This window comes from Buteo buteo, chromosome 6 (assembly GCF_964188355.1).
Source record: "Buteo buteo chromosome 6, bButBut1.hap1.1, whole genome shotgun sequence".
Classification (NCBI taxonomy): domain Eukaryota; kingdom Metazoa; phylum Chordata; class Aves; order Accipitriformes; family Accipitridae; genus Buteo; species Buteo buteo.
In genome coordinates this window covers 27903304-27926966 of record NC_134176.1, presented here as the reverse complement: position 1 = coordinate 27926966, position 23663 = coordinate 27903304, and the positions used below count along the sequence as shown (strand labels likewise).

Genomic DNA, 23663 nt, shown 5'->3' with positions numbered 1-23663 from the left:
GAGAGAGATTAGGTGGTGAAATGTGAAGAAAATGCATATCTAATGCAGTGTCCTGTCTGGATATTGTCATTTATGATGGTTGTAGTTGCCTAAATTATACCCACCATATAATAAAATCATTAGTATTGATACAATAAAGTTATTAGTGTCAGTATAATAGTTTAACAAAGTTATTAGTATTACTTTTAGAAAGGCACAATTTGGCTTTCTCAAGTACAGTTCTTAATTTCAAGTTTCTTTGATTTACAGTTGGACTTGCTTTAAGATTCTGTTGCTCAATGTGTTGTCCTTCTGGTCACATTCAAGTAAATAAAACTTCAGGTTCTATAGAATTTTGCAACATTAGGTGCTCGGTAGGTGAGAATGTGTTAACTTCGTTATGCAAATTTTTAGATACAAGCATGAGAAACAGAGCAGGATTTTTCATCGTGTTTTTCTATAGTGTGCTTGTACTTGTGCACAGATACAGGCAGTTTTTTCCATTTTCTGTTACAGCAGAGTATTAGCATGTGGTTTTCCTTGTCTGAAGTTTGACTTAAGCACTGTATGACCAATTTGCTTCTTGGTACCTTCCTTGTAATGAGGCACTGTGAAACACCCACCACAATTTTAAGAATTGTTGAATGTTTTGTAGCTCTTTTTGTAGAGCTACAAAAATGTGTTCTGATTTTGAATTTCTTTATCACAAATATTACTAGATGAGTGATAAAGGTAGTATCATAGACATTCAATTGCTCAGTGTAATCAAAGTAGGACAATCAAATACTCAGATACCAATTTAAATATGTTTTCACAGATGCTAGTTGACTTTTTTCCACTTTTTTTTTCTTTTTTGTTTTTTCCTCTGCTAGTTGTCAGGATACCATGGGCTTGCTGACAGTGTAAACAGTTTAAGGTAGAATAAAAATTAGTCTTGAAGTAGTTAAATATCTCAGTTCCCATGATCTGTATCTGAAGACAAACAAACAGTATTTAATAAGTCTGTATCTTGGATCTGTTTGTAATGGCATTTATTTTCATTAGACCACAGGAATCTTGAAGTTAAACTTTTCTCTTTGCATCTGACTATGTATGATGGAAAAGGATGTAGTTCCACACCTATATCCTTCTCAAGTGTAGCCTGCATTGATGTCATTGTTTCTTAAAGAGACATCAGTAACCCCATAGTTCTGCTCAGTTGTATTTGTAAAATGCATTTTGATTAAAATTTGAACTTAGCAAGTGAAAAGCCACCTTCAAGGTTTAAATTTTGCTTTTCCTTCAAGATAAAAGAAAAAAGAAAAAAGGCAGCATTCTGTTCTCATTCTGTGGTGTTATGCAAGTTCATTGTAGGAGATTTTGTCCATTAGTCTCTTAACTGTCATTTTAGGGTGACAAGCTAAATTGGGGAAACTGAGCCCCAGGAGGAACTGTGTGAATTCCCTGGTGTCCTTGTTCACCAGTTCTCCCTGCTTTGTAGGATATTCCGTAGTGCCTGGCTTTTATTACTCCTTGCTCCATCCTACCTTCTTGCTGTGACCATCTGTTGGCTGTTTGCATGTGTTCCTGGCTGAATTATTCTCATATTTTCCTGTGCATAGGTACAGTTGTGAGGGATGTGGATAGTTCCATGGTTCCCTTACCCTGACCCCATTGCTCTTGTGCCTCTGACAGTACTGAGCCCCATTTAGCTGCCTTCAACATGGCGTTGAGTGTGGGGCAGGGTGTTTAAAGAAAAGACATCGGGAGGAGTTGTGGAGCTCACTGTCCTTTTCCTGCACTCTTTTCTTGCTCCAGGTCTTAAGTTAGCTGCTGATCTTGCTAGACATGCCTTGGAGAAAAGAATTGGGGTGCCTAGTCAGCCATTTGTTGGCCCTTGCCACCTCTAGATGTGATTGCTGCTTGGGCAGGCACTATCTAATTTCTCAGCTGTTGCTCTGCAGGCACCACAGTACGCTTGTTCAAAACAAGCTCAGGTAACTACCTGAACTGCTGCACAGAAGTGGTAGCACTGCTGCTGCTTTCTGTTCCAGCTTCTCTTCTGCAGCCTGAGCTCAGCAGGCTTGGCTGATGGGCACAGAGGGTCCTGGGGAGGAAAAGATACTGCTCTTTTTCAGTACCAAATGTGAATTGAAGGCAGAGTGGGGTTAGTAAGGCAAGGGCTCAGTTTGAGAAATGCTGCATATGACAGCAGTTGCCAAATTAATCTTTAATGTTAGACATACTATAGCTGCATGAGCTGCAGTTGCTACAGTGCAGAAATACCCTTAATGAAAACTGATGGCAATCTCCTACTGAAACTTTTTTGCTTCTGTATGTTTGAGGAATCCCCTTTTTTAAGGAAAAGACAACCACCTTTAATGCCTTAAACTGTGCAGATATTATACAATTAATTTTCAGTAATTTTTTTTGCGTTATCTGTGTTTGCTTATTTCCTTGCTTTAAGAAGGAGCAATAAAGCTTTACATCTGGATTGGGAGTGTATAGTTATGTTTGTTCTTTAGAGCGGTTTTTTAGATACATTTTACAGATATTAAAGGATAGTAAAAAAATTCATATACATACAGCTGTTTCTACCTAGCATGTGTGAGTGCATGTATTTGGTTGACTGTTTTCTGCTGAAACAGTAATGTTTTCTGAATATCCTGATGTTATTAGCAAATGGAGATGTGAAATAGCTGTTGAGATTTAAATTTTTTTTCCTACCTGCTCTTCCCCTGGGTGTGCAGGATCCCAAACCGGTAGATGGAGCCCTGTGCCAACAGCCAGCTTTAAAAAGGCTGCTGGGTGCACTTGCAGCCTCTCTATCGGGAGAGCCAGGCAGGAGGGGCTTCTTGAGCATGTATCTGTAATATGTTTTATTCGTATGTAATAAATGAACACGGTTTTAAAATTAAATGTCTAGTATTAGCTGTGAAAGTCAAGGCAGTGACTGTGTGCTGAGATGCTTAGGGACGGTTTTGCCGGGTTTGCGGGGGCCAGGTGATTGGGTGAAATACCCTGATCTGTTCTAGAGCACTGGCAAGTATGACAGCTCGTCTGGTATGCCACGCGTTTCCCCTCTACGCTTAATTTCCGAGTCAACTGCTTGTTGTTAGGCAAATCTTGGTTGAGAGCATCAAAAACAGGGCCTGTAGGAAGCTCTTAAGAAACTTACAAGGCAGAAGAATTTGCTTTTCAAATGTAAGTTTGGGGATTTGGTTTTGTATTTTTGTTTCTCACTAATGCTAACTGCTGATCCTTTTGAAACTATATTTCTGAGTGTTTAAATTTGTTGAATAGTGCAGTTCATAAATTCAAAATCAGCAGTAGCTAATCTTGCATATGCCCCATTTTGCATGGTGTGTGTCCACACCCTCAGCCCAGTGCTGTGTTATGCAGTTCAACTAACTGATACAGTGGGCTTGGTTTGCTGATATCTGCGTGGGCTGCTTGTAAAACTATGAAGAATGTGCAAGTTGCAACAACTTTCTTTAGAAATAAATTTACCTGATGCAGTTTTGTGTGTAGAAGAGATACGCTAATTTTGACGATAGTGTGAGAACAGTTCCTAAATAACAAGGTGCTAATTTTATTTGAAAATGTTCTTAATTTTAAAGGGAGAAAGGAGGATAATGTTTTAGAAATAAGAAGAGGTAGTAAGTTTTTATTATTGTTGTGGGGGTTTTTGTTGCGTTTCTGCCAATAAACATATACTTGAAATATCTGCCAGATTAGGATTATTCTGTGATTGTAACAGGTACACAATTTTTATAACATGTACGCTGCATTTCTTATTTGAAATTCTAGATGACTTAATGTTTACATTTCAAAACAATGGGAGGGGTGTGGGTCCCCGGTGTTCTTGCTCTGACTAATATTTCTGTGCAGTAACACTCCTGTACAGTACCTTATATCCCAAAAGAAAAGTGAAGTCATTCTCAAAGCCTGCAGGTTTGTCTGATGACTATATGAATACTGAGCTAAGTTGCAATCTGAATAATCTTTGGAAATGTGTTTCTGCCTGCTGTTCATTATGCATGTGAAACCGGTGTTCAGATGTTAGGGAATGGGGTTAAAAGTGAGATTGTGAAAGCATTTGTCGAAAATAAATTACTGAGTTAGCATTCTGCTGGAATGGTATAATTTGGTTTGTTTTATTTATTTTAATGGTTAGTAGTCACTTTTGCTTATGGTTTGCAAAAATAAAATTAGGGATTTTCTTTCACATGGCACATAGCAAACTCTAGTACAGCGCTCCAGTCATTCAAACCCAAGTATTTGTTGCACTTTGGAGAGGGAGCTCTAGACAGTATTCCAGCTTGTTACTGTTTCAGTGCATTTAAAAAACAACCAAACACAAACCACAACTATGAACATCCTTGTGCGTTGGAGGGAGAAAAGAAAAACAGTCGCCTGGTGGGTTGACCCTGGCCAGCAGCTAAGGACCCGCACAGCTGCTCGCTCGCCACCACCCCCAGCAGGATGGGGGAGAGAATAGGGAAAGCAGAAGGCAGAAAACTCATGATTCAAGACAAAGACATTTTAATAAGCAAAGGAAAAAGAAGAAAGAAAAAAAAATGCAAAAAAGATGCAAATAGTCACTCACCATGTCCCACCCACAAGCATACCAATGCCCAGCCAGTCTCTGCGCAACAGCTGCTTCAGAAGACAAAACGCACACCCCCTTCTTGCTTTACCCCAGTTTCTGTTGCTAAGCATGACATTATATGGTATGGAATACCACTTTGGCCAGTTTGGGCCCGCTCTGTCCCCTCCCAACTTTTCTTTAATAATTTGGAAGAAATTTGACTTCTATGCAGCAGTTGGTCAGGACAGTGACTTTTCACATACCAACAAAGTTTCAGCATGTAGATTTGGCATTAACAATGTATCTTAAGCCTTCTTTGGTTTGTTTGAGAATGATCATGCCATTTAATTTTGAGGCATCATTAGAAGGGTCATGTTTTTGTGTTCTTTGAATTTTTATTTAGTTACTAGCAGAGGCAGTGATATTAGCACAAAAAGGAAGCTGTAGAAGAATACAAATATTTAAGTGTTTATAAAAATAAGCTTCCCCCCCCCCCCGGGAATGGTTACAAAGTTTTAGCTCATGATCTTGTTAAAGGAACCCATTCTTTGGAGAGGAGTTGAGCTTTTTCAGGAAAAGTTTGACAGTGAAGCTTTCAATGAAATACAGGTTAGAGCTGAAAAGACCAAATCTCCAGAAAATTACATTCCAATGAATGTTTGTCCTTAGAAGCAAAAGAGGAGCTTAATAATCTTGTATGAAACATGAAATGAATGGCAGAATCAACAGGGTGGGTTTACTGGTCATTAAAAGGTGTGGGGGGGGAAAGACAAGTCTTCGTAAACTTGGCCTTAAAATGTTTTTAAAAAAAACAAAACACAGAAACACCAAGTCTTGCACCTGCCAGTACATGGAGAACATCATGAAAAGATGAGTGATAAATATTTTTCTGTGCTTGATGCATCAGTTGAATTTGGCAGTTGCCCTGAAGAAAGTGGAGACCACCTCTGTGTGTGTTCAACATTCCTTATGTATCAGCACCTGATTCTTTTGATAGATTTTATGTAGTGCCTGAAGCATTTAGCAGGGAAGTACAACACATGTTGAATAGCAGAGGTTGTAGTGAGGTCTGATGTTTTGACCCAAGGAAGATGATAGAAATGTAGAGCTAGCAATTGTGAAGAGCTTTGGGAAGAATCAGAGCTTCTAGGCTCTGGTTTCTTTTCTCTTGATCCAAAAGATCTCAGGTGGTAACTGAAGCAGATTAATTTCTGACTCTGATATAAGCAGAAGTCATACATTTTTTCTCCTGACAGTATAGGGTACCTCAAAGACCTATTGATAGTTGACTGTAGCATGAGATTTCATCACCGCTATAGGGTTTTTTGTTGACAGGTTACATTGAGTCGGGAAGGAGATTATGGGAACTGATCCATTTAAAGAACTCCTGCAAAACACGGAACAAATCATCAGGTTGTGCAGAGGCTTGTGATCTTCTGTATTGACCAGCTATAACACAGCAACTGATTGAAAAAGGTCTATTGGTCTTCTGAGGTCTGAGTGGTTTCTGAGTGCAAATGGGGGGGAGGCGGGACACCTAGGCAACTGCAGTCTTACATGCAAAACTATTCTGACTGAGGTCCTTGAACTTTTTATGGCTTATATTTGCATCTTAGCAGCAGGATTGGACAAAGCGTTAGTATTCTGTGTTTAACATTCGTTGAGACACATAAGCTCACTAGCTCTAATGCAAACCATCTTTCAAAATGCTAATTCTCTGTTCTGGCTGTAAAATACATGTGGTATATACTTGCAATCTGGCCCATGCCTAGAAACAGGTTTCCTGCTGGGCTAATTATCACTAATTGTGCTACTCTTGTATAGCAGTAAGGGAAACTGGCAAGGTAAATTGGTCTAATACTGACATTTATGAGCTAAACAGTATGGACTGTTCTGTTCTTAGAGATGTGTGGTATGAAATTTTAGTTGAACATAAATCAACCAACCAAGAGGGAAATTCACCTAACAGCTAAAATACCTTAAATGGTGTGCATCTGTGACACGTAGCCTTTTCTGAAAGTTGAATGGCTTTGGTGGTGGTTTGATTCTTATTCCCCTTTGAAAGCAGATTGTACAAGCTGGGGAATTGTGCTGGCTTCCCTATTCAGCTTTGTAAATGCAGTGTGGTTAAAACTGATGTTACTGCTCTTTATCCACCAATGACCAGTTTTGCCTGTTCCTTATGTCTAAGGCACAGATTCCAGGTGGATGTCACAAAATCCCTTTTTCCTTACTTTTTGTTTGTAGGACAGATTTGAGTCATTATCTCTAGGATAAGGAGATGGTAAAGCACGTCAGTAATTCCTACAGGATCTATTTACAGTCTGATAGAGGAAGGATATTCCCAAAGGTTTTTATCTTATTTTACATTGTTTATATAAGTGTGTCTGTGTATGTATTTAAAATAATGTGCTAGGATTTTCAACTGTTTTCTAGGATTTGGCCAGATTAAAACTAGAGTTTGTGGTTTTTAATCTTTCCCTAGCTATCTGTTGCAGTACTGTTTCACTGTAGGACTTTTGTTGATCAGTTTTTTCTTGATTTTTAAAAAGCTATTGAAGAACACCTGTATCTATTTTTGTATAGGATCTGCTGATAATATGAAAAAGATACTGCTAGAATGTTTTCCTGGCTCAATTAAGAATGTATTTAATTGCTTTGATAGCTGATAAGCAATTTGATATTTCTCTGTATGAAACTCTATGAATAGAGCTTAGACAAGCTGCTTTAATCACTTATTGCTTGTATCTTATAGTTTTATAGTTAATTTGGGAAGTAAGAGTAATCGTTTTTGTTGTATGCTTTTGTGGACTGGATGTAAATTAATCACAGAAGTACAGTGTCAGCATGAATTAATTATGTAAATAAGCCAAATGGTTATTTCATTATTTTATTGAAATGGCAAGAGTTTGCAAAGATCTTTTGTCTTAATAGATTAGCCAGAATTCATTGGAAAAAGTCTTAGTATGTTTAAGGTAATGGAAAAAATTGCTTTCAGTACATCCTACAGAGATCCTGTTTAAAACAGATGACAGTCTGTCACGTTCAGTAGCACATCAGTCATCAGATTTATTCTAATTCCTTAAGCTGAACATTTCATTCAAGCTTGTAGATTGCCTTGTCAAGCTACCAAAAGCCTCATAGCTTTTCTGTCAAGCATTGAGTTGCACCAGCAGTTCACAAATAAATGCTAAGCTGCAAAAATATTGTTTATTTTCTTTAACCTTTTATTCAGTTAACTACAGTGTTCTTTCGTGTTATTTTCTCCACATGCGTTTATCACAAGGTATTTGAGGGACTACTTCCTAAACATGCCTCATCCTGACCACAGCCACTTCAGACCAAGGGCCACTCATTTTGGGATGTGTTGTTTTTACTCATAGCAGTCTAGACCACCATGGTTATGACATTCCTCCTCTAATCACAAAGGCCCAGTGAACAGCTTTGTTTGCTGCAGACGTGAAGGAATCCCACTGCCAGTGCTCATGTGGCGCTGGTGTGGCCAGTCTGGCTTTGTGCAGAGTAGCCATGGTTATGGACTTCTGCTTGCTCTGTATGGAAAGTGGCAATTTTGCTATCAGCCCATATACCTGTGCCATTCTTCATATTTATTCATCAAAATCTCTTTGGGATGTTTTTTCATGCTTTACTATGTGTGTTCGTGTACAAGTACTGTGGCGAAATTGGGCTCCTTGCTTTTGTTGCACATGTGCCACCTTGGAGAAAAGAAATTTATCTTGTCTTTTTTTTCCTTTTGCCCCTTTTTTTCCTTTTGCCCCTTTTTTTCCTTTTGCCCCTTTTTTTCCTTTTGCCCCTTTTTTTCCTTTTGCCCCTTTTTTTCCTTTTGCCCCTTTTTTTCCTTTTGCCCCTTTTTTTCCTTTTGCCCCTTTTTTTCCTTTTGCCCCTTTTTTCCTTTTGCCCCTTTTTTTCCTTTTGCCCCTTTTTTTCCTTTTGCCCCTCTGCCCCCCTTTGCCCCTCTGCCCCCCTTTGCCCCTCTGCCCCCCTTTGCCCCTCTGCCCCCCTTTGCCCCTCTGCCCCCCTTTGCCCCTCTTTCCCCTTCTTCTCCCTGACTTCTAATTCTGAGCCTTTTGCTTTCCTTAAAACAAATTTTCTGTGTAATCCATAGCACTTGCATACAAAGTATACTTGGGCCTGTGTGGTAGTGAGAACTTGAGATGCAGTTCACTTTCTTTGAAGTCGGCAAATGTATGTCTAAAGTAGTAAAACATTGGGATGGTTAGTTGAAGTGATGTTAGTTAATTGCACTAAGAAAAGTAAGTAAACTATTAGGTTGGTGCATTTGTATAATTTATATTTAAGCCCAAAAAATTGTTTGGTAAAGTGATTTTTCATGAACCACTGAAAGGCTCATGTTCAGGTTAGACTAATCTCTATATTAAACTGCTAATGCTATGGCATTCACATAAAGTCATGGCTGCCCTTTAATAGGAAAAAGACTTCCTTGGTTATCTTTTTCAGCTATTTAAAAAACAAAACCACAAAACAAACCCTAAGCTCTGTGTTAATAATTTTCCAGAACCACCAACTTCAGAACTCTACTTTCTACTTCTAATTCTTCACTGTAACTTGTCATTTCTTCTAATATGTGTTTTTCTGTCATTTACATGCAGTGCTACATTTTCTCTCCTAGTCTGGTGTTTTTCTTTTGTTATAAAATCCTGTTATTTCTTTATACTGTTTTTTGGTCTGCGAAATGGCCAATATGTTCTTTTAGCAGGCTTATGCCTTGAACAGATATTCTGAAAGACACGTTGTATGTGTCTAAAAAGGAACTGTGGGGTTGAAGCCCTAGATAAAATTAAAGCCTGAGTATGTTAAAAAAAAATAATTGTTAAAATGTCAAGATGATGAAAAGTCAGAAAATAAATTATACCTATTATTAATTTTGACTTGTATTCAAACATAGAGATATGTAGTGTCGACAAAAGCTGGTTACAGAGAGATAAAATTCAATTTTACACTAGGATAATTGTTTTATGTATTTTATATTTATTTGTAAGATCAGATAAAGGCTTGGAATTCTCAGTATAAATCACAGTATGGTCCTGATGAATGCTGTGGTCAGTAAGTGGAAAACCCTTCGCTTGCAAATCACGTTACTACTGCTGAAAATACTAAGTGAATAAAATGAAGCTGATAAGCACAATCTTTCCTACTATACATTCTTTACTTGCATTATAGTGTTAGAGCTTTGAGTATTTTTGGTTTTCAAAGGAGTTAGTAGGTATTAACACTGTCAGCATCCTCCCAGATATTACCTTGTCCTGGTTTCCGAAACCAGGACATACCTGTAGCCAAATTAACATGTCTTTGTTAAAAAGAGATTAATGCAAAACTTGCTTGAGGTCTGTGGGTGAGAACAAAACTATTGCTGCAGTAACATTGGGAAATTAGATTGCCCTGTTCAAAAGGCCTTGTGTGTGCTGGAGATGTAGTTGATGGGATCCAAATGCTATGCAGATGATGAAGCCCATGCTTTAGGAATACATTTCTGTAATAAATTGCTTCCTATCAGGAGCATCTTCTATCAGAAAGGCTTATTTTATCCAGAATTGGATCTCTGGTATGTCTTGAAGAGAAGGAAATTTAACTATTTTTCAGATTTGGCAGGACAATAAAATGGATTCTACGTCCTCACAGAGAATGTACGCCGTTGATGATTTTTTTCTGCAGGGAGGTTGCTCAGTCTCGGGTACCTCAGCTGACTCTCTATGTAAGTCTGAACTAAAGAAGGAGACAACCTCTAAGTAACCAAATTGCAAGCTGAGATTTGAAACATGTGGGTAGCTAACTGAAATGACTGCCATTCATCCTACCACAAATATTTAATAAATAAGCTGTAACATTCAGTGACAGGTTTTTCCATAAGGTAGCATATTGGAGTTTTTGAGTTCTAGGGCAATAAGAAATAGACTTCTCGACATGGCATCCACTTCACAAAAAATGTTACTAGACCTGACAGGTATTTTGTCAAACTGGACATTTTTCAGAAGTGTTGGCTTCCAAAACATGTCTTGATCAGCTGCCCTTATTATACAGAAACAGTGAGTTCTACATCTGTGGCTTGTTACAGATTCCAGGTTTTCTGGGCTTCTGTCAAAGTACCAGTGTCACTGAGGTCAGTGACTTGCCACTGTTACCTGAGTTAGATCACATCAGAGAGTAGTGGCAATGAGTAGCGACTCAACAGCCCTAGGGTGCTGATCTGGTGTCACTGAACAGCTTCTCTAGGCAAGCGCTGAGGATTACAAGTGGTCTTTTGTTTTCTGCAGAAGTTGTAGTTTGTTTGTAAGCTTGTAACTTGTTCTGCTTTGGCAAGGAAAGGCCACTGTGGTGGGGTCAGGATCTGATCTTTGTTTTGTCAGGTAGGCTTTAATGTAAAGGGTTTTGCGTACCAAATGGTTTAACAAGCGTGAAGTTCTAGTACAGCACTTGGTAAGCTTCTGCACAGGCAGTAGCTCAGCAGCTTTCATTTGCTGGGCTGGTGATCAGATCACTGACATCTGCCTCTCCTGTGATCAGGCTTTCTTTCCAAATGGCAAAGATCGATTAGACTGCAGAAGGACGAATATGGAAATGCAGCTCCCTGTGAGAATAGACTCAACTGCCATTTTTTGATACAATGGAATTTCTTTCAGGATCTTTCATGCACCCAGTCCACTAGTTCATCCATGGCACCCAGACAGTATAAAAGAATGGAGCACCCATGAATGATTCCTTTGTCATAAATGTTACGGATTAAGGTGCAATAGATGTATCAAGACTGTTATCCTGGGATGTATAGTCAACCAGTTAAGGGTATTTAAGTTAGTTTTCTGCACTACGGTAGCATAAACGTAGGGTGATATAAATATGACTGAGAGCAAACTTCAGCTTCTTGCTTTATGGACTCAGAATTTGATGGTAGCAAGAGTAAACACAGTTGTGGGGTGTAACACTTTCTCACACTGTACTGAAGGTGACTGCTATGCAGGTGTACAAGGTAACTCTAATTAAAACAGTTTCCCCTTGAAATGTAATTTTGTTCCTCCTCTTCACTATCCAGTGGTAGACTAATATTTGTCTCTAGAATGTTTTTCCAGGATCTGAAGTGGAATTACAGTATCTGAAGGTTACTAAATATTAGGCAAAAAATTATAATTCTCTTCATAGTTTAAAAGTATCTTTCATATTTCAAAAACCCTCCTGGATGTAAAATTCTTTTGGCAAACATTCACTGCCTTGCACTTATGAGAGAAAACTTACTAAAAATAGCATATGCTGCTATCATACTGAGGTTCCTCTCCAGTAGCTTGTTTTCTACTTGGTGTAATATACACTTCCAAATTTATCTTAAAAGTTACAAAAAAAAAAAAAAATCAAACCAGATGTTTTATTGAGAACCCATTTAGTATTACATATTACACTTTCTTTCCAATAATACAGCCATTCAGTCCATTAAAGAGATCAGGGAAATTAAGAATTGTCTGTACATCTGCAGCTCTTAAAAATCCCACGTGTAACACACACAATCCAGTGATGGACTTTTTTTTTTTTTTTTTAACTGTAATTCTGTGTAATACAATTTATGTAAAAGTGTCACTGTTTACTAATACAGGAGTGCAATACTGTAAATAAAAGCAAAATTTTGTTCCAGTTGCTATAGAATTCATTTAGACTAAAGTTAAACCCCAGTTATAAAGGAGTTCATAAAAATTATCTAATGTCATCCAAACTGTATCTCATCTGATTAAAAAAAATAAGGTGATTGGAGCATGAGTTTGCTAGTCACAGGGTCTCTGGACTTCTCAAATGTCTTGAGAAACAGGTTTCTAGGGAGGTGTCTATTAATGGATGTCTGAGAGTAGGTGTGGTTTTTCCAACCTGTCCTGAAAGCACTGTAGAAAACCTTTTAAGTACTAAACTACATTTTCCTGAGGTTTAGCTTTTTTTTAGTGAGTATCTTTGATAAAAACAAAAATAATCTTACGCATCAGTGAAGTTCAGTGTGATGAGTAAATTACTTCACTCTCTTCAAACAAGAACAACATATTGTAATAAGCTAAGTTATGGCAAAAACTGCAACCTTTCCGTCATACCTCTTTTTCCAAACCAGTCTGCTCAGCAGATGCAATCCAGCTGAAAAACTGAGTACAGTGAAATACTTCCTTTAGTTAAGAAGAAAACACAAGAGGGCTGTGACTTACTGGCACAAGTTTTTACAAATGGAAATAATTGATGAGATGTTGTGGCTTTAAAGTCATGAAGAACTTAAAAGAAGAATATTGAAGACCACTGGGAAAGAGTGTCAAAATGGCATAACTATCAGAAAAGTTACGCCTTTTTTTAACATTGAAGTCTGAACATGTTAAGATTTGCCTTTGACAGCAGAGAGTCATGAAAGCACAACATTAAAACAAAGTTGCCTTCATTCATAATGTGTTTTAAGAAATGTTCCAGAAGACTTTCCCTCTTCTTTGCTCCCAGTTTGACTGTGAAATAGGAAGCTATTTAGGAGTTTTTCTAGTGCTATGATTAGGCACAGAAGCCATCCTGGTGCCTGTACCTAACTTTGTCAGATGCTCCTTCAACTCGAAAGGGGAGGTAAAACTCTGGAGTCTACAAGTCTTGCAGCTTCACAATGTCCAAGAATATCTTCAGAGTTCTTCTGAGTGTTTGAGCTGTTGGCCAGATTTTCCCTTTTTTAATCTTGTGTTTTATCTATACTTCTGTAGCTATAAAGTCTTGATTTTTTTTATTTTTATTTTTTAGTGATGCCAAGCAGTGCAACTTGTAATGCCCAGAATATCTGACAAACAAGCCTCAAACTGTTCAGCACGATTATGTGCAAAAGAAAGCAGTCATCAATATAAGCCTGGGTTTCAGAAGTGCTAAGGAAGGATTTTTCCTCCTTCGTCTAGTAAGTGGATTTAGAACTCATTCGCTCCACCCAGGAATAACTGGTATGGGGCCAAGATTCAGCTGCTGTCTCAGCTCTCTGCAACCTCACATAATTTCTTCTTTTTACCCTGGTGTCAAGAGTTTTGGCAATGAAAACACTACTGTAGCTTGATGAATCAAGGAATAATGAATGCAAGATATCTGAATTTATGATGAGGTTGCAAGAAAGAAGAGAACATCCATCAGTTTCTTTTTACAAAAAACTGAAGAGAATAATCTTTCTGAGACTGGCTAGATAATCCTAAATCTTGAATTTTTCCAGAAATTTTTCTTCCTTTTGTCTGTGTGGAAAGAATCTGATTCTAAGGCTCAGAACCCCTAATAAGAACTTTTTCTGTCAGTTGTGTAACCCTCAACTTATATGAACCTCTTTGTAGGTTATGTTCTCAGAGGAATTCTTCAAGGCTTCTTCACTGTAAATTACTTTCATGGTTTTGGCTGAATAATGTGCTTAAAATGACCTTTAATGGGTTTAAAATGGTCTTTATTCAAAACCCAGTAAATGTTTTTTTTAAAAAGTCTGTCCAACTTCTTTATTCCCTGTGTTGTATATCATAAATTATGACAAGATTGAGGAACAAGAATGATCTATTTATTCAAATGCGTATTTAAAAAAGAAAAACTGGTTCAACCAATGAAATAGCCAAGAACAGAAATGACAGAGCTTTCATTACAGGCCATCTGATTTTTCTGCCTATGCTTAAAGTTGTCCTGCACCTTTCTTTGGAAGACCATTTTTCTTTGAGTTTTCCATTGTTTGTAACTAACATTTTAGATGGAGATTTTTTTTTTCACAGTAGGCATTTCCTTCCTACTGGGTGAAGATGACTTTTTTTTTTTTGGTAAGTTCAGCTGAGAGGTGGTTTGGGATATTTTCCAAACTAGAGTTAAAAGATAAATATATTGTTTTCCCTCATGTAAACAAAAATATTGCAGCAGTTTGGGAAGTGGGTATGGGGTCATGTTTTGCATTGCTTTCTTAAAATTTGGCAAGGAGATCAATCCACTGTCAGAAATGCCAGTGATAATGTGACTGATGATCTAAACTTCTTTAACTAATGCCTCTTTTTTTCCGCCTTTTTTTTTTTTGTGTGTGTATGTTGTAGTTTTTCTTCCCAGCTGCCTGGCACTGACTCGGAGTCAATGGTGACTCCCCTTTAATCTTGTACCTTCCTTTGTTGGTACAAGAACAGGAAGCAGTGCAACAACTCCGTGGTGCTGAATGTTTGCAGGTTTAGCCTCATTGATTTTAGCTTCCATTAAATTCTGGACATTCTCAACAGACTTAATTTCACTGACTCATCTCCAGTTCTCACTGAGCTCTGGCCCACCTCAGAATATCTGATTCTTCTCTGATGGTCCAAGACCATTTCTGGATGTGTAGCTTGCTATTTTAAATTGTACTGGCCTTCAGGTTTCTTTGATATAGCAGTAAATTTCAGGGAAGCATCTGGATTAAGTTTCTAAAAACACTAGCCTGCTAATCATACCTAAATAAGCAACAGCTCATGATAGGGCATGTTATATATCATACATGTTAAGCACGTAAAGCACACAGCCAATGCACAGGTGCTGAAAACACTCTGAAATGTTGTTAGAGTGTAACGATCATATAATCAGAATTGTTTGGGTTGGAAAAGACCTTTAAGATCATCAAGTCCAACTGTAAACCTAACCCTGCCAAGTTCACCACTAAACCATGTCCCTAAGTGCCACATCTACACATCCTTGAAATACCTCTAGGGATGGTGACTCAACTACTTCCCTGGGGAGCCTGTTCCAATGCTTGACATTTTTCCTAATATCCAATCTAAGTCTCCCCTGGCGCAACTTGAGGCAGTTTTCTCTTGTCCTATCGCTTGTTGCTTGGGAGAAGAGACCGACCCCCACCTTGCTGCAATCTCCGTTCAGGTAGTTGTAGAGAATTAGAAGGTCTCCCCTCAGCCTCCTTTTCTCCAGGCTAAACAACCCCAGTTCCCTCTGCTGCTCCTTGTAAGACTTGTGCTCTAGACCCTTCACCAGCTTCGTTGCTCGTCTTTGGACATGTCCTGAAGTGTGCCATTCCTCTGTAACTCCCTCCACTTCTCACTTAACAGGGATGAAGTTACTACTCATAGTCAATGAAGGCACTATGTAATGGATCTAGTTTTAAAAAACTAGCTAGATGTAAAAAAAGTCAGAAGTTGAGGAGACATTATATGTTTATTGAGTCAAAATGTATGTCTGTGTTCACACCTGAGCAACACTGTATGTTCAATGCTCTTACTGCTGTGCAAGCATAGTTTAGGGAGAAATTATGCTTTTAGTTCAAGGGTAGCTTTCTCTTCAGAGAGTCATCTAAGAAAATGACAGCTTAGTTAATTCTCTTATGAAGAACAAATCTGGCTGATCTGGAGTCAGTGTTCTATTTCTCTGCTCTTTTTAGCTTGTGAAATTTCAGGTCATGTGATTCTCTTCAGCAGCTGAAGTGTATATTGTTGAATTTGACTGGACAAATAATTTGGTGTAGAACCAATGCACTGGATATGTTGGTTTACGGCAAAAGCGGAGGTGCGTTTGTGTTTTCATGCTGTTCAAAACAGTCTGACAGCTAACATAACCAGTGCGGCTGTATTTCCCTGCAAGAGACCGATGGGCCCCTCTCAGTCCCCACGCACAGGACCAGGTCTTGAAAGGTTGGCACGTTTCTCACAGGCCTCCACATATTCAGTGCTTGTGATAGTTCTTGGTCGGGCTCCAATATCCACACTGTTTGTAGCCTTTATGCTTTTTATTTTTAGTGCATTTGCTGTCAGGAAAAATGGCGCTATTTGAAGGCACTTTGAGAAATGTGAGTTGGCTGGATAAACTGAGTTTTTCTGCTTCAGTGTGGTTAGTTGCTGCCTTTTCTTCAGTAAGTCCCTGTTTGATCTTCCTTCTTTCTGTGAAGGCAGCTGAACAATTAAATTGGAATGCTTTTGGTGGGAGAAATATCTTTTCTGCTTAATGCTATTACTTACACTAGTGGTTTATGAATCTGGCACTAAGTTACCATTTCTCATTTTTATGGGCATATAATGTTCTGTGACTTTATTTTTGCTTTTATGGTAAAGTCTAGGCTAGCAACTTATTTCTGTGATAAAAGAAATTATGATTTGGGGATTTAGGAATTTCAAGATATTGAATATGCTATACAATGAATTTTTCAAACATAAGCACTGTAGACTCAAATGTTTCTTGAATCATTTCCATAGTTAGCTTTGGAGCTCTTTGGTCACAGTGACTTAAGTTTGGGAGGGGGTTGGATTTTGTGGGGCTTGAGGCAAATGCTTTCAGAAAGGCAGGTGAAATATCTGTATCAGTGGTCCAGTTTTGGTTTACTGAAGGATGGTGTGCAAACCAACATTTGACATTTGGCCTAATGCCACACCATCCAGTGATGTAGCAAACTGGAAAAAATGGGGTGCTCAAGACAAGTAGTGCTCAAACTGCTGTGCTGCTGCTGCTGTTGCACCATTTCCTCCCTGTTGGCATTCTGCCTGCCTGCCACATGGGTCATCTTTGGTTGTGCCTCACTGCTGGGTGCTTTTGTGTTGGGTTTTTTTCCCTGCTATACTGTCTTACCCTGTATAGCAGAAAGCAACCCAGAATTTAGTGTATTGTAGGAATGCTAGTTCTGGTGGGTTTGTTTTATTGCAATCCTTAGAATAATAAAATAGTTAGGCAGGAAGTGACCTGTATCATCTAGTTCACACCTCTGCTCAGAACGGGGCCGTCTCCAAAGTTCGATCAGGTTGCTATATCCAGATGAGTGTTGCACACCTCCAGCAATGGAGATTCTGTAACCTCTCTGAGCAACTTGTTCCAATGACCTTCCTGACTGTGAAAAATCTCTTACCAATAACTCTCAGAGTTTTCTGTGTTACAACTTGTCTCCAAAAGAATAATCTGTCTCTGTCTTCTCTGTGTTTGCTGACAAGGCAGCTAAAACCCAATAAAACCCCCCTTTAGCCTTCTCTCCTTAAAACCAACTAACTCAAGCCTTTCATGTTCCTCATAAGTCATGGGATGCAGACCCCAGATCATTTTGATGGCTCTCTGCTGGACTTGCTTCAGGATATCCATGAGAGGGTCTGACTGGATACAGCCCTTCAGATGTGATCTCACAACTGCCAGATAGAGGGGATTAATCACTTCCCATTGTCTGCTGGCTATGAGACTGTCAAGAGAGCATAATATGCAGGTAGTACTCACCACCATGTAGTGCTGATTCTACTAAAATATTCTATTAAATATTCTTTTGACTCCAGATAAGACAACAGCTAGTTTAAAATATATGTATTTATCCTTAAAGGCTATGGAAATCACAGTCTGGTTGTAAACTGTTTAGAAATGGAGATCTGGCTGCCTACCTGATATATAATAATTGAGTTATAAGACCAGTGAAGTGCTTACAATAAAGCTGAAGGATGGCTAAATGAATTGGTTGTTCCACACTTGACCAAAGCATATCACAGTTTCATTATCAGAGTGAAAATAATGTTAATGGAGGTGTCACAGAAGAAAGCTGTTTTACAGAATGCACACCAAGATGAGAAAGAGCTGGAAAAAAAAGAGACACAGTCTTTGACAAGATCCTCTGCAGTTTTCTTTACATTTCAAAGAGGTGGCGGGCAGGGGGAGAAGGAAAAGGCATTTATTGTCAAAGAGAAGACAAAACTAAGGCAAAAGAAATGGAGGACAAAGGACAGCTAAAAACTGGGAAAGAAGAGAACAGAGCAGGCTGAAGATTGTTTAATAAATAAAATACAAATGAAGATAGTTATTTTGGTTGTTAATGGGGGGGAAGAGAATATAACAGAGGGGAGAAAAGGAGATATGGGTCTATCTGTGATCTAATATGCATGTAAACCACTTCCTGGTATGCGTAAAGAGAAAACTGAGCCTAGAAGACACTGGACTAATAGCAGAAATTAGGGAGAAAAAATAAAGAGAAAAGCACATGTCCTTTATCCAATTAAATTTAATTCAGGAATAGGTAAAACCTATTGTAAACCAGTTGAAACTGCATTTTTATGCCTTCTCTCTTGCCTTTGTCAAAAGCATGACATAGAGAATGATGCTCTTTGACTTAATGTATGCCATCATTAAAAGCATCAGATGCAAATTCTTTAATGACAATGTGAAGAAGCTGCTGCAGGAACAGAGTAAAAATGCCTGAGCCCTGGTTCTCTTTGTCTTTTCTGATTTATGCAGGTTAGTTGGAACCAGCTGCAAATGTCTCATCCTTTTGGGCCAAGAATCAGTAGGGGAGGGGGAGAAAAGCCAGGGATTATTACATGACTCTGCCCTCTGGGAAGATGTTTTTATCAAGCTTCCAGATAATGCAGTTACTTCTATAAACCAAAATCTTGAAGTCTTTGTTGCAATGCTGGAGTTTTAAATTTGAAGTACTACTCATGCTGCATTCATCCACTTATGGGGTTAATCCGCTTGCCTATGTTTTATATTCTTTTAAAAAGAAGCAGAATATTTTGCATAAACTATTTGTATTTAAAAGCATATAAAAATAATAGAATACAATAAAATAAGTACCTCTGTAATCAAATATCAAAGTATGTTTCATTTCACGGCTTTCAAGTATCTAACAGATGGGTGTTATTCCCCATTTGACAAATATTTGAAGTGGCTATTTATTGACATTTATTTATTTATTTATTCTTTGACTACTATTTTTATAACTGCCCAAAGGAAACTTCAACTTATTTTGGGTTGTCTTAGATTTCTGATTTGCCATAAAGTTTCTTAAGGTAGAGAGGAAATGTGACACTTTTGTGGAGGAGTGTATCATTGCATCAAAACTTGGCATCCACCTGGGCTAAGAAAGCTGTCTGTTTGTTCCCTAGGGAAATGCTTCTAGAAGGTAACTTTTTAATGTTGTGTACCCTCTTAAATTAAGGTTTTTAGTTTAGCTTGACCTGAGGCAAAACGTTTCAGGTTATTTTAGAAGAACCTGGTAATCTAATTAATCTTATGAAAATAATACTAAAATTTGTTCTTTATTTCGCTATCCATAAAGTATATGGTGTTCCCTCTCTTACATAGCTCCATCCCTGCACTGTCAATGCCAACTGTCAACTGCATAATTAAGGGGAACAAAGACTGGCTCAGTGCTGGTCCAAGGAGTGGGGGGAACTGGCCTCCTGTGCCACCAGAGGCCGGGCAGGCGGGGTGGCCCTCCTTGTGGAAAAACTCTCCCAAGACCTGAGGACTTTTTGTGAAGAAGAGGTGAATTCTGTCAACACCAGCAAACGTTTGCTTCCTGTCACGGTGGCTAAGGCCATGATGCAGTAGTTGTCTTCAACACTTGGCAAGGCAAGACCAAGGAACGGGGCTTTGCAGTCATCGGGGCTCCCTGTGGGAGGGTGTCAACAGCCTTTTGGTTCCCTGGGGTGGGGAACTCCAGCTTAGAAAATGGACTTCCAGATCTCCTGCCCAGCGAGGGAAGGTGTTGGCAGCTACAGCAGACTGTCGCTAATCTAAATACCTTGGGTCAACATCACTGTTCAGACGGTTGAAAGTTGGTGTTATTGTGGGGTGCTCCCTAGTATAATATATATTCTGCAGACACTCTGGAGTTTTTTTCCTCTGAAAGTGGAAATACTGCCACAGCTGTAATAAAAGCTATTCAGAACTGCACAAGTAAAGCACTGTATGCTTTCTACCTTCCAGATGTATGTTATTTTTATATACCTCTTGTTTTTATTTAATTCCTATTAAGTGTTTGTGCTGGTGAGTAATTAGAACTGGGACTGAAATGGCATCCTTTTGAATAAGCCATTAGTTTGTTTAGGGTTTTTTTCTCCTAAAATCCATTCATATTTCAAGGTACTGGAAGGCAAAATATTTTGATGGCCATCTTTGCAGAATATATCCCTGAATGAATGAAGAAGTAGTAAGTTTAGTTAGCACTGTATAAAAAAGTGAAGGCAGTGCGGTGAGCTTTGTCTTCCATTTTTACCTGTTGTAGATGTAAATAATTCAAACACATAAGCATGGAAAGAAGTTGACAGTTTGAAACTGTGACTGCACGAGTCTCGTACGATAATGTTAAAATTTCCTGTGTGCTTTAATTTGACATTCTTTAGAAAAAGGTTGTTTTTGCTGAAGTATAAATCAATTAAAAGCTAATGCTGTTTTTCACTGGGCACCCACGCTAAGCTACAATGTTTGTGTATTTCATGTGTATGCTTATGTAATTAAGCATCTACTAATGTCTTTCTCTTTAGGAAATACTTATGCAAATCAGCACTCCATATATGAAGAGTTAAGATCATATCATCTGTTGTTTAAGGTAAGGAGAAGGACAGACATTATTATTATTATTTTATAATAGATTCTTAATCCTTTATTCCGTGAAGTGTTGACATTTTCATTAAAATATGTTGCATGTTTACAGAAAGCCTGAAATCTCAATATGTAGTCTATCAATTTTAATTATTTGAATCTGTAGAACATCTAATTTTTTGCTTAAGGGTACACAAATGTACCATTGAATCTGTTTTTTAAGGTTTTTTCCAGTTTAATGTCTGAATCCAAATTCATAAAGAGTTGGAAAAATGAGATGTCTGAGCTATAGGATTCACAGGGATTTTATATGAAGCCTATTTAATCAGGATAACACTGTTATTAATATTCATAAAGTCAGCTGGAACACAAATGACAGACTATGGAGCCTAAATTTTTTTTACTTGTGAATTTATTAAAAGCAGCTTAAAAAATTAATGGAATTTAAGTAAAGTTGACGAAAATGAAAATCTTATGTTAGCAGAAAAAATCTTTATTAGAACTTTCTCTAAGACCATCTTGCATTGATATCTTTGACAGATTTCATTGGTACTTTAAGAAGAAAGATGCATGAATGGTCATTTAAAAGGATTTAAACACATTGGCACATTAATTTTTACATGAATAATAAGTAGTTTCCAAAAGCAATTAACTTACAGTGTACAAGATTTGAATAGAAAAATAGGACTGTGACATCAAAGGGCAAAGCAAATGTGCTGTACATTTTAAACTTTTAATAATATGACATCTAAAATAACTTATTTCATTTCCATAGTAGGTAAAGTAACAGTGAAGGTATTTATGTACTGCTTGGGTTTGTTTTGAAATACACCAAGATCTGGAACAAAGAAATATTTTGATGCCAAAGTACTATTGGTAAAGAACAATTTCAGGCTTTTACAGGGATCAGGTGCTTCTGAATCGAGCTTTCTTACAGTTGGTTTCTCTGGGTGGAAAATAGTCACATACTGACCACAGTGTATGATTTTTCTCCCGTGTTGCTATATGCAGCACTGGGAAGCATTTGTTATTTCTGTAGAGGGCCAAATAGGTAGATCTGGGATTTCTTTCATTAGTAGGAAGATACCAGTTAATTTATATTCCTATTTGTAGGTGGTTTTATACTTAAATATTTCGTGTGACTTTTATGTAACTATTGCATATTATATTCAACACATAAGGACAATTATTATTTTTTTTTAGCTTTCTTTTCATGATGTTCAAGTAGTAGTCTTAACACTAACACAGCTTGAATAAATAGATAAGTGAATAAGGAAATTGACTCTAGATTTAAAATTAACTCTAGATTTTGGGTTACAGTTTCATTTTGTATTTTCAGTTTTGTCTCAGTCTACCAGTATAATTTATTTTAATCTCCAGCTTTAATTTCTTTTGATTATTAGACAGATTGATTATTAACAGATTGTCTTCAAATTGAACAAAAGTAAAGCTATAAAACAACTGTATTTAATTTTTCTGATGATTCCTCCTGGGAAAACTGTCATGGCCAGCTTCTGGTTGTTGTTGATGTGGTGAAGTTTAACACTGTCTGAATAATGATGGTTCAACAAGTTCTGGTTGTAAAAATACCTTCTGTTTGAAGTACCTACTGTAAAGGTACATCTTGAATGATATGTAAGTTTTGTGTATACATTAGATACCTATTGCAGCGTTTGTGGTCACAACAACCGATTTACATACTTAGTGTATGGAAAGTTTTGTTGTTCTGTTTGCTAATGTTTTGATTTCTAATAATAGGGAAAGAATACTGCAAACCCTAGGGAGCCCCAAAAGGTCTTTTGGTTCGGCTTTGATCGATAGGTTGCCTTAATCTGATATCAACAATGTTTTTATTTTCTGTATGTGTAAACAAGAAAATTCCTATTAATTAGCAGAATATATTTCACCTATGCAAAATCTGTAAAATGAGCCTCTTGACATCTGTCTCGTTATTTCTGTGCCATAGTTTATTATTTCCAGGAGAGGGCAGCATTTTCCTACATCAGGTACATGAAGGCACATGCCCTGCTTAGACTGTCAATGTTTCTTGTAATTACTCCCAGTATATTTGTTGCTTGCTTATGAATTAACTTGCATTTATGGAACTAAATCATTCCAATCATTTAATTACACCTGAGGAGCTGAACTATAATTGCTTGCTTCCAACTAGGATCTGATATGGCTTGAGCAGTATTAATTTGGTGTTTACTTTTCTGAGTGCTAAAAGCATTAAAATGATTGTGCAATGGGATTACATTTTACTAATTGCTGGCATTCATTAGCTGGGTAAATGGCGAGGAAGAATGACTGTATATTGTGGAGGGATAAAATTATGGTTTTAAATAGTATATTACTAGGCACATTAAGGCCCTAAGACATGTTTTAAAATACTCCAGAGGTTATTAAATACCGTATTTTCTTCATGTCTTGCTATATGAATATCTTATTAAAATACTGCAATTATTATGAACCTTTTTGTGCAATATGTAGGGAAATGGCTTCATTGACAGAAACCTATTTCTTGATATTAATAACCTTCTATATTTTCAGCTAATCCAAAAGTAAATGAGGAACTTAGGAAAAGATTGCCAACTCCAAATCAACACAGTTACACAGAATTGAAAAAGAAGCATACAGCTTCATTTGAGGGGTTCTTGCAAGGAACTCGGTGTTCTGCGATATGAGGTGAAGTTGTTATTTTTTGTTAAGACCTAAGCATGTCAAATCATACACTTTTTTTTTTTGTTAAATTGTTCACATTTATAGTTAACAACAGATATGAGCTAAATATGTATTTCTTGAATGCCTAATGTAAATGTTAGTGTTG

General features: G+C 37.6%; 1 protein-coding gene across 1 annotated transcript in view; it reads left to right on the top strand.

The window, feature by feature from the left end:
* MIPOL1 (mirror-image polydactyly 1) overlaps positions 1-23663 on the top strand; it is a 195328-nt gene that overhangs the window by 7097 nt on the left and 164568 nt on the right. Inside the window, exons 2-3 of the mRNA XM_075030253.1 lie at positions 20779-20843; positions 23387-23521. Of these exons, the coding sequence (XP_074886354.1) occupies positions 23517-23521 (5 nt within the window). The 5' untranslated portion in view covers positions 20779-20843; positions 23387-23516. The remainder of the gene's footprint in view (positions 1-20778; positions 20844-23386; positions 23522-23663) is intronic.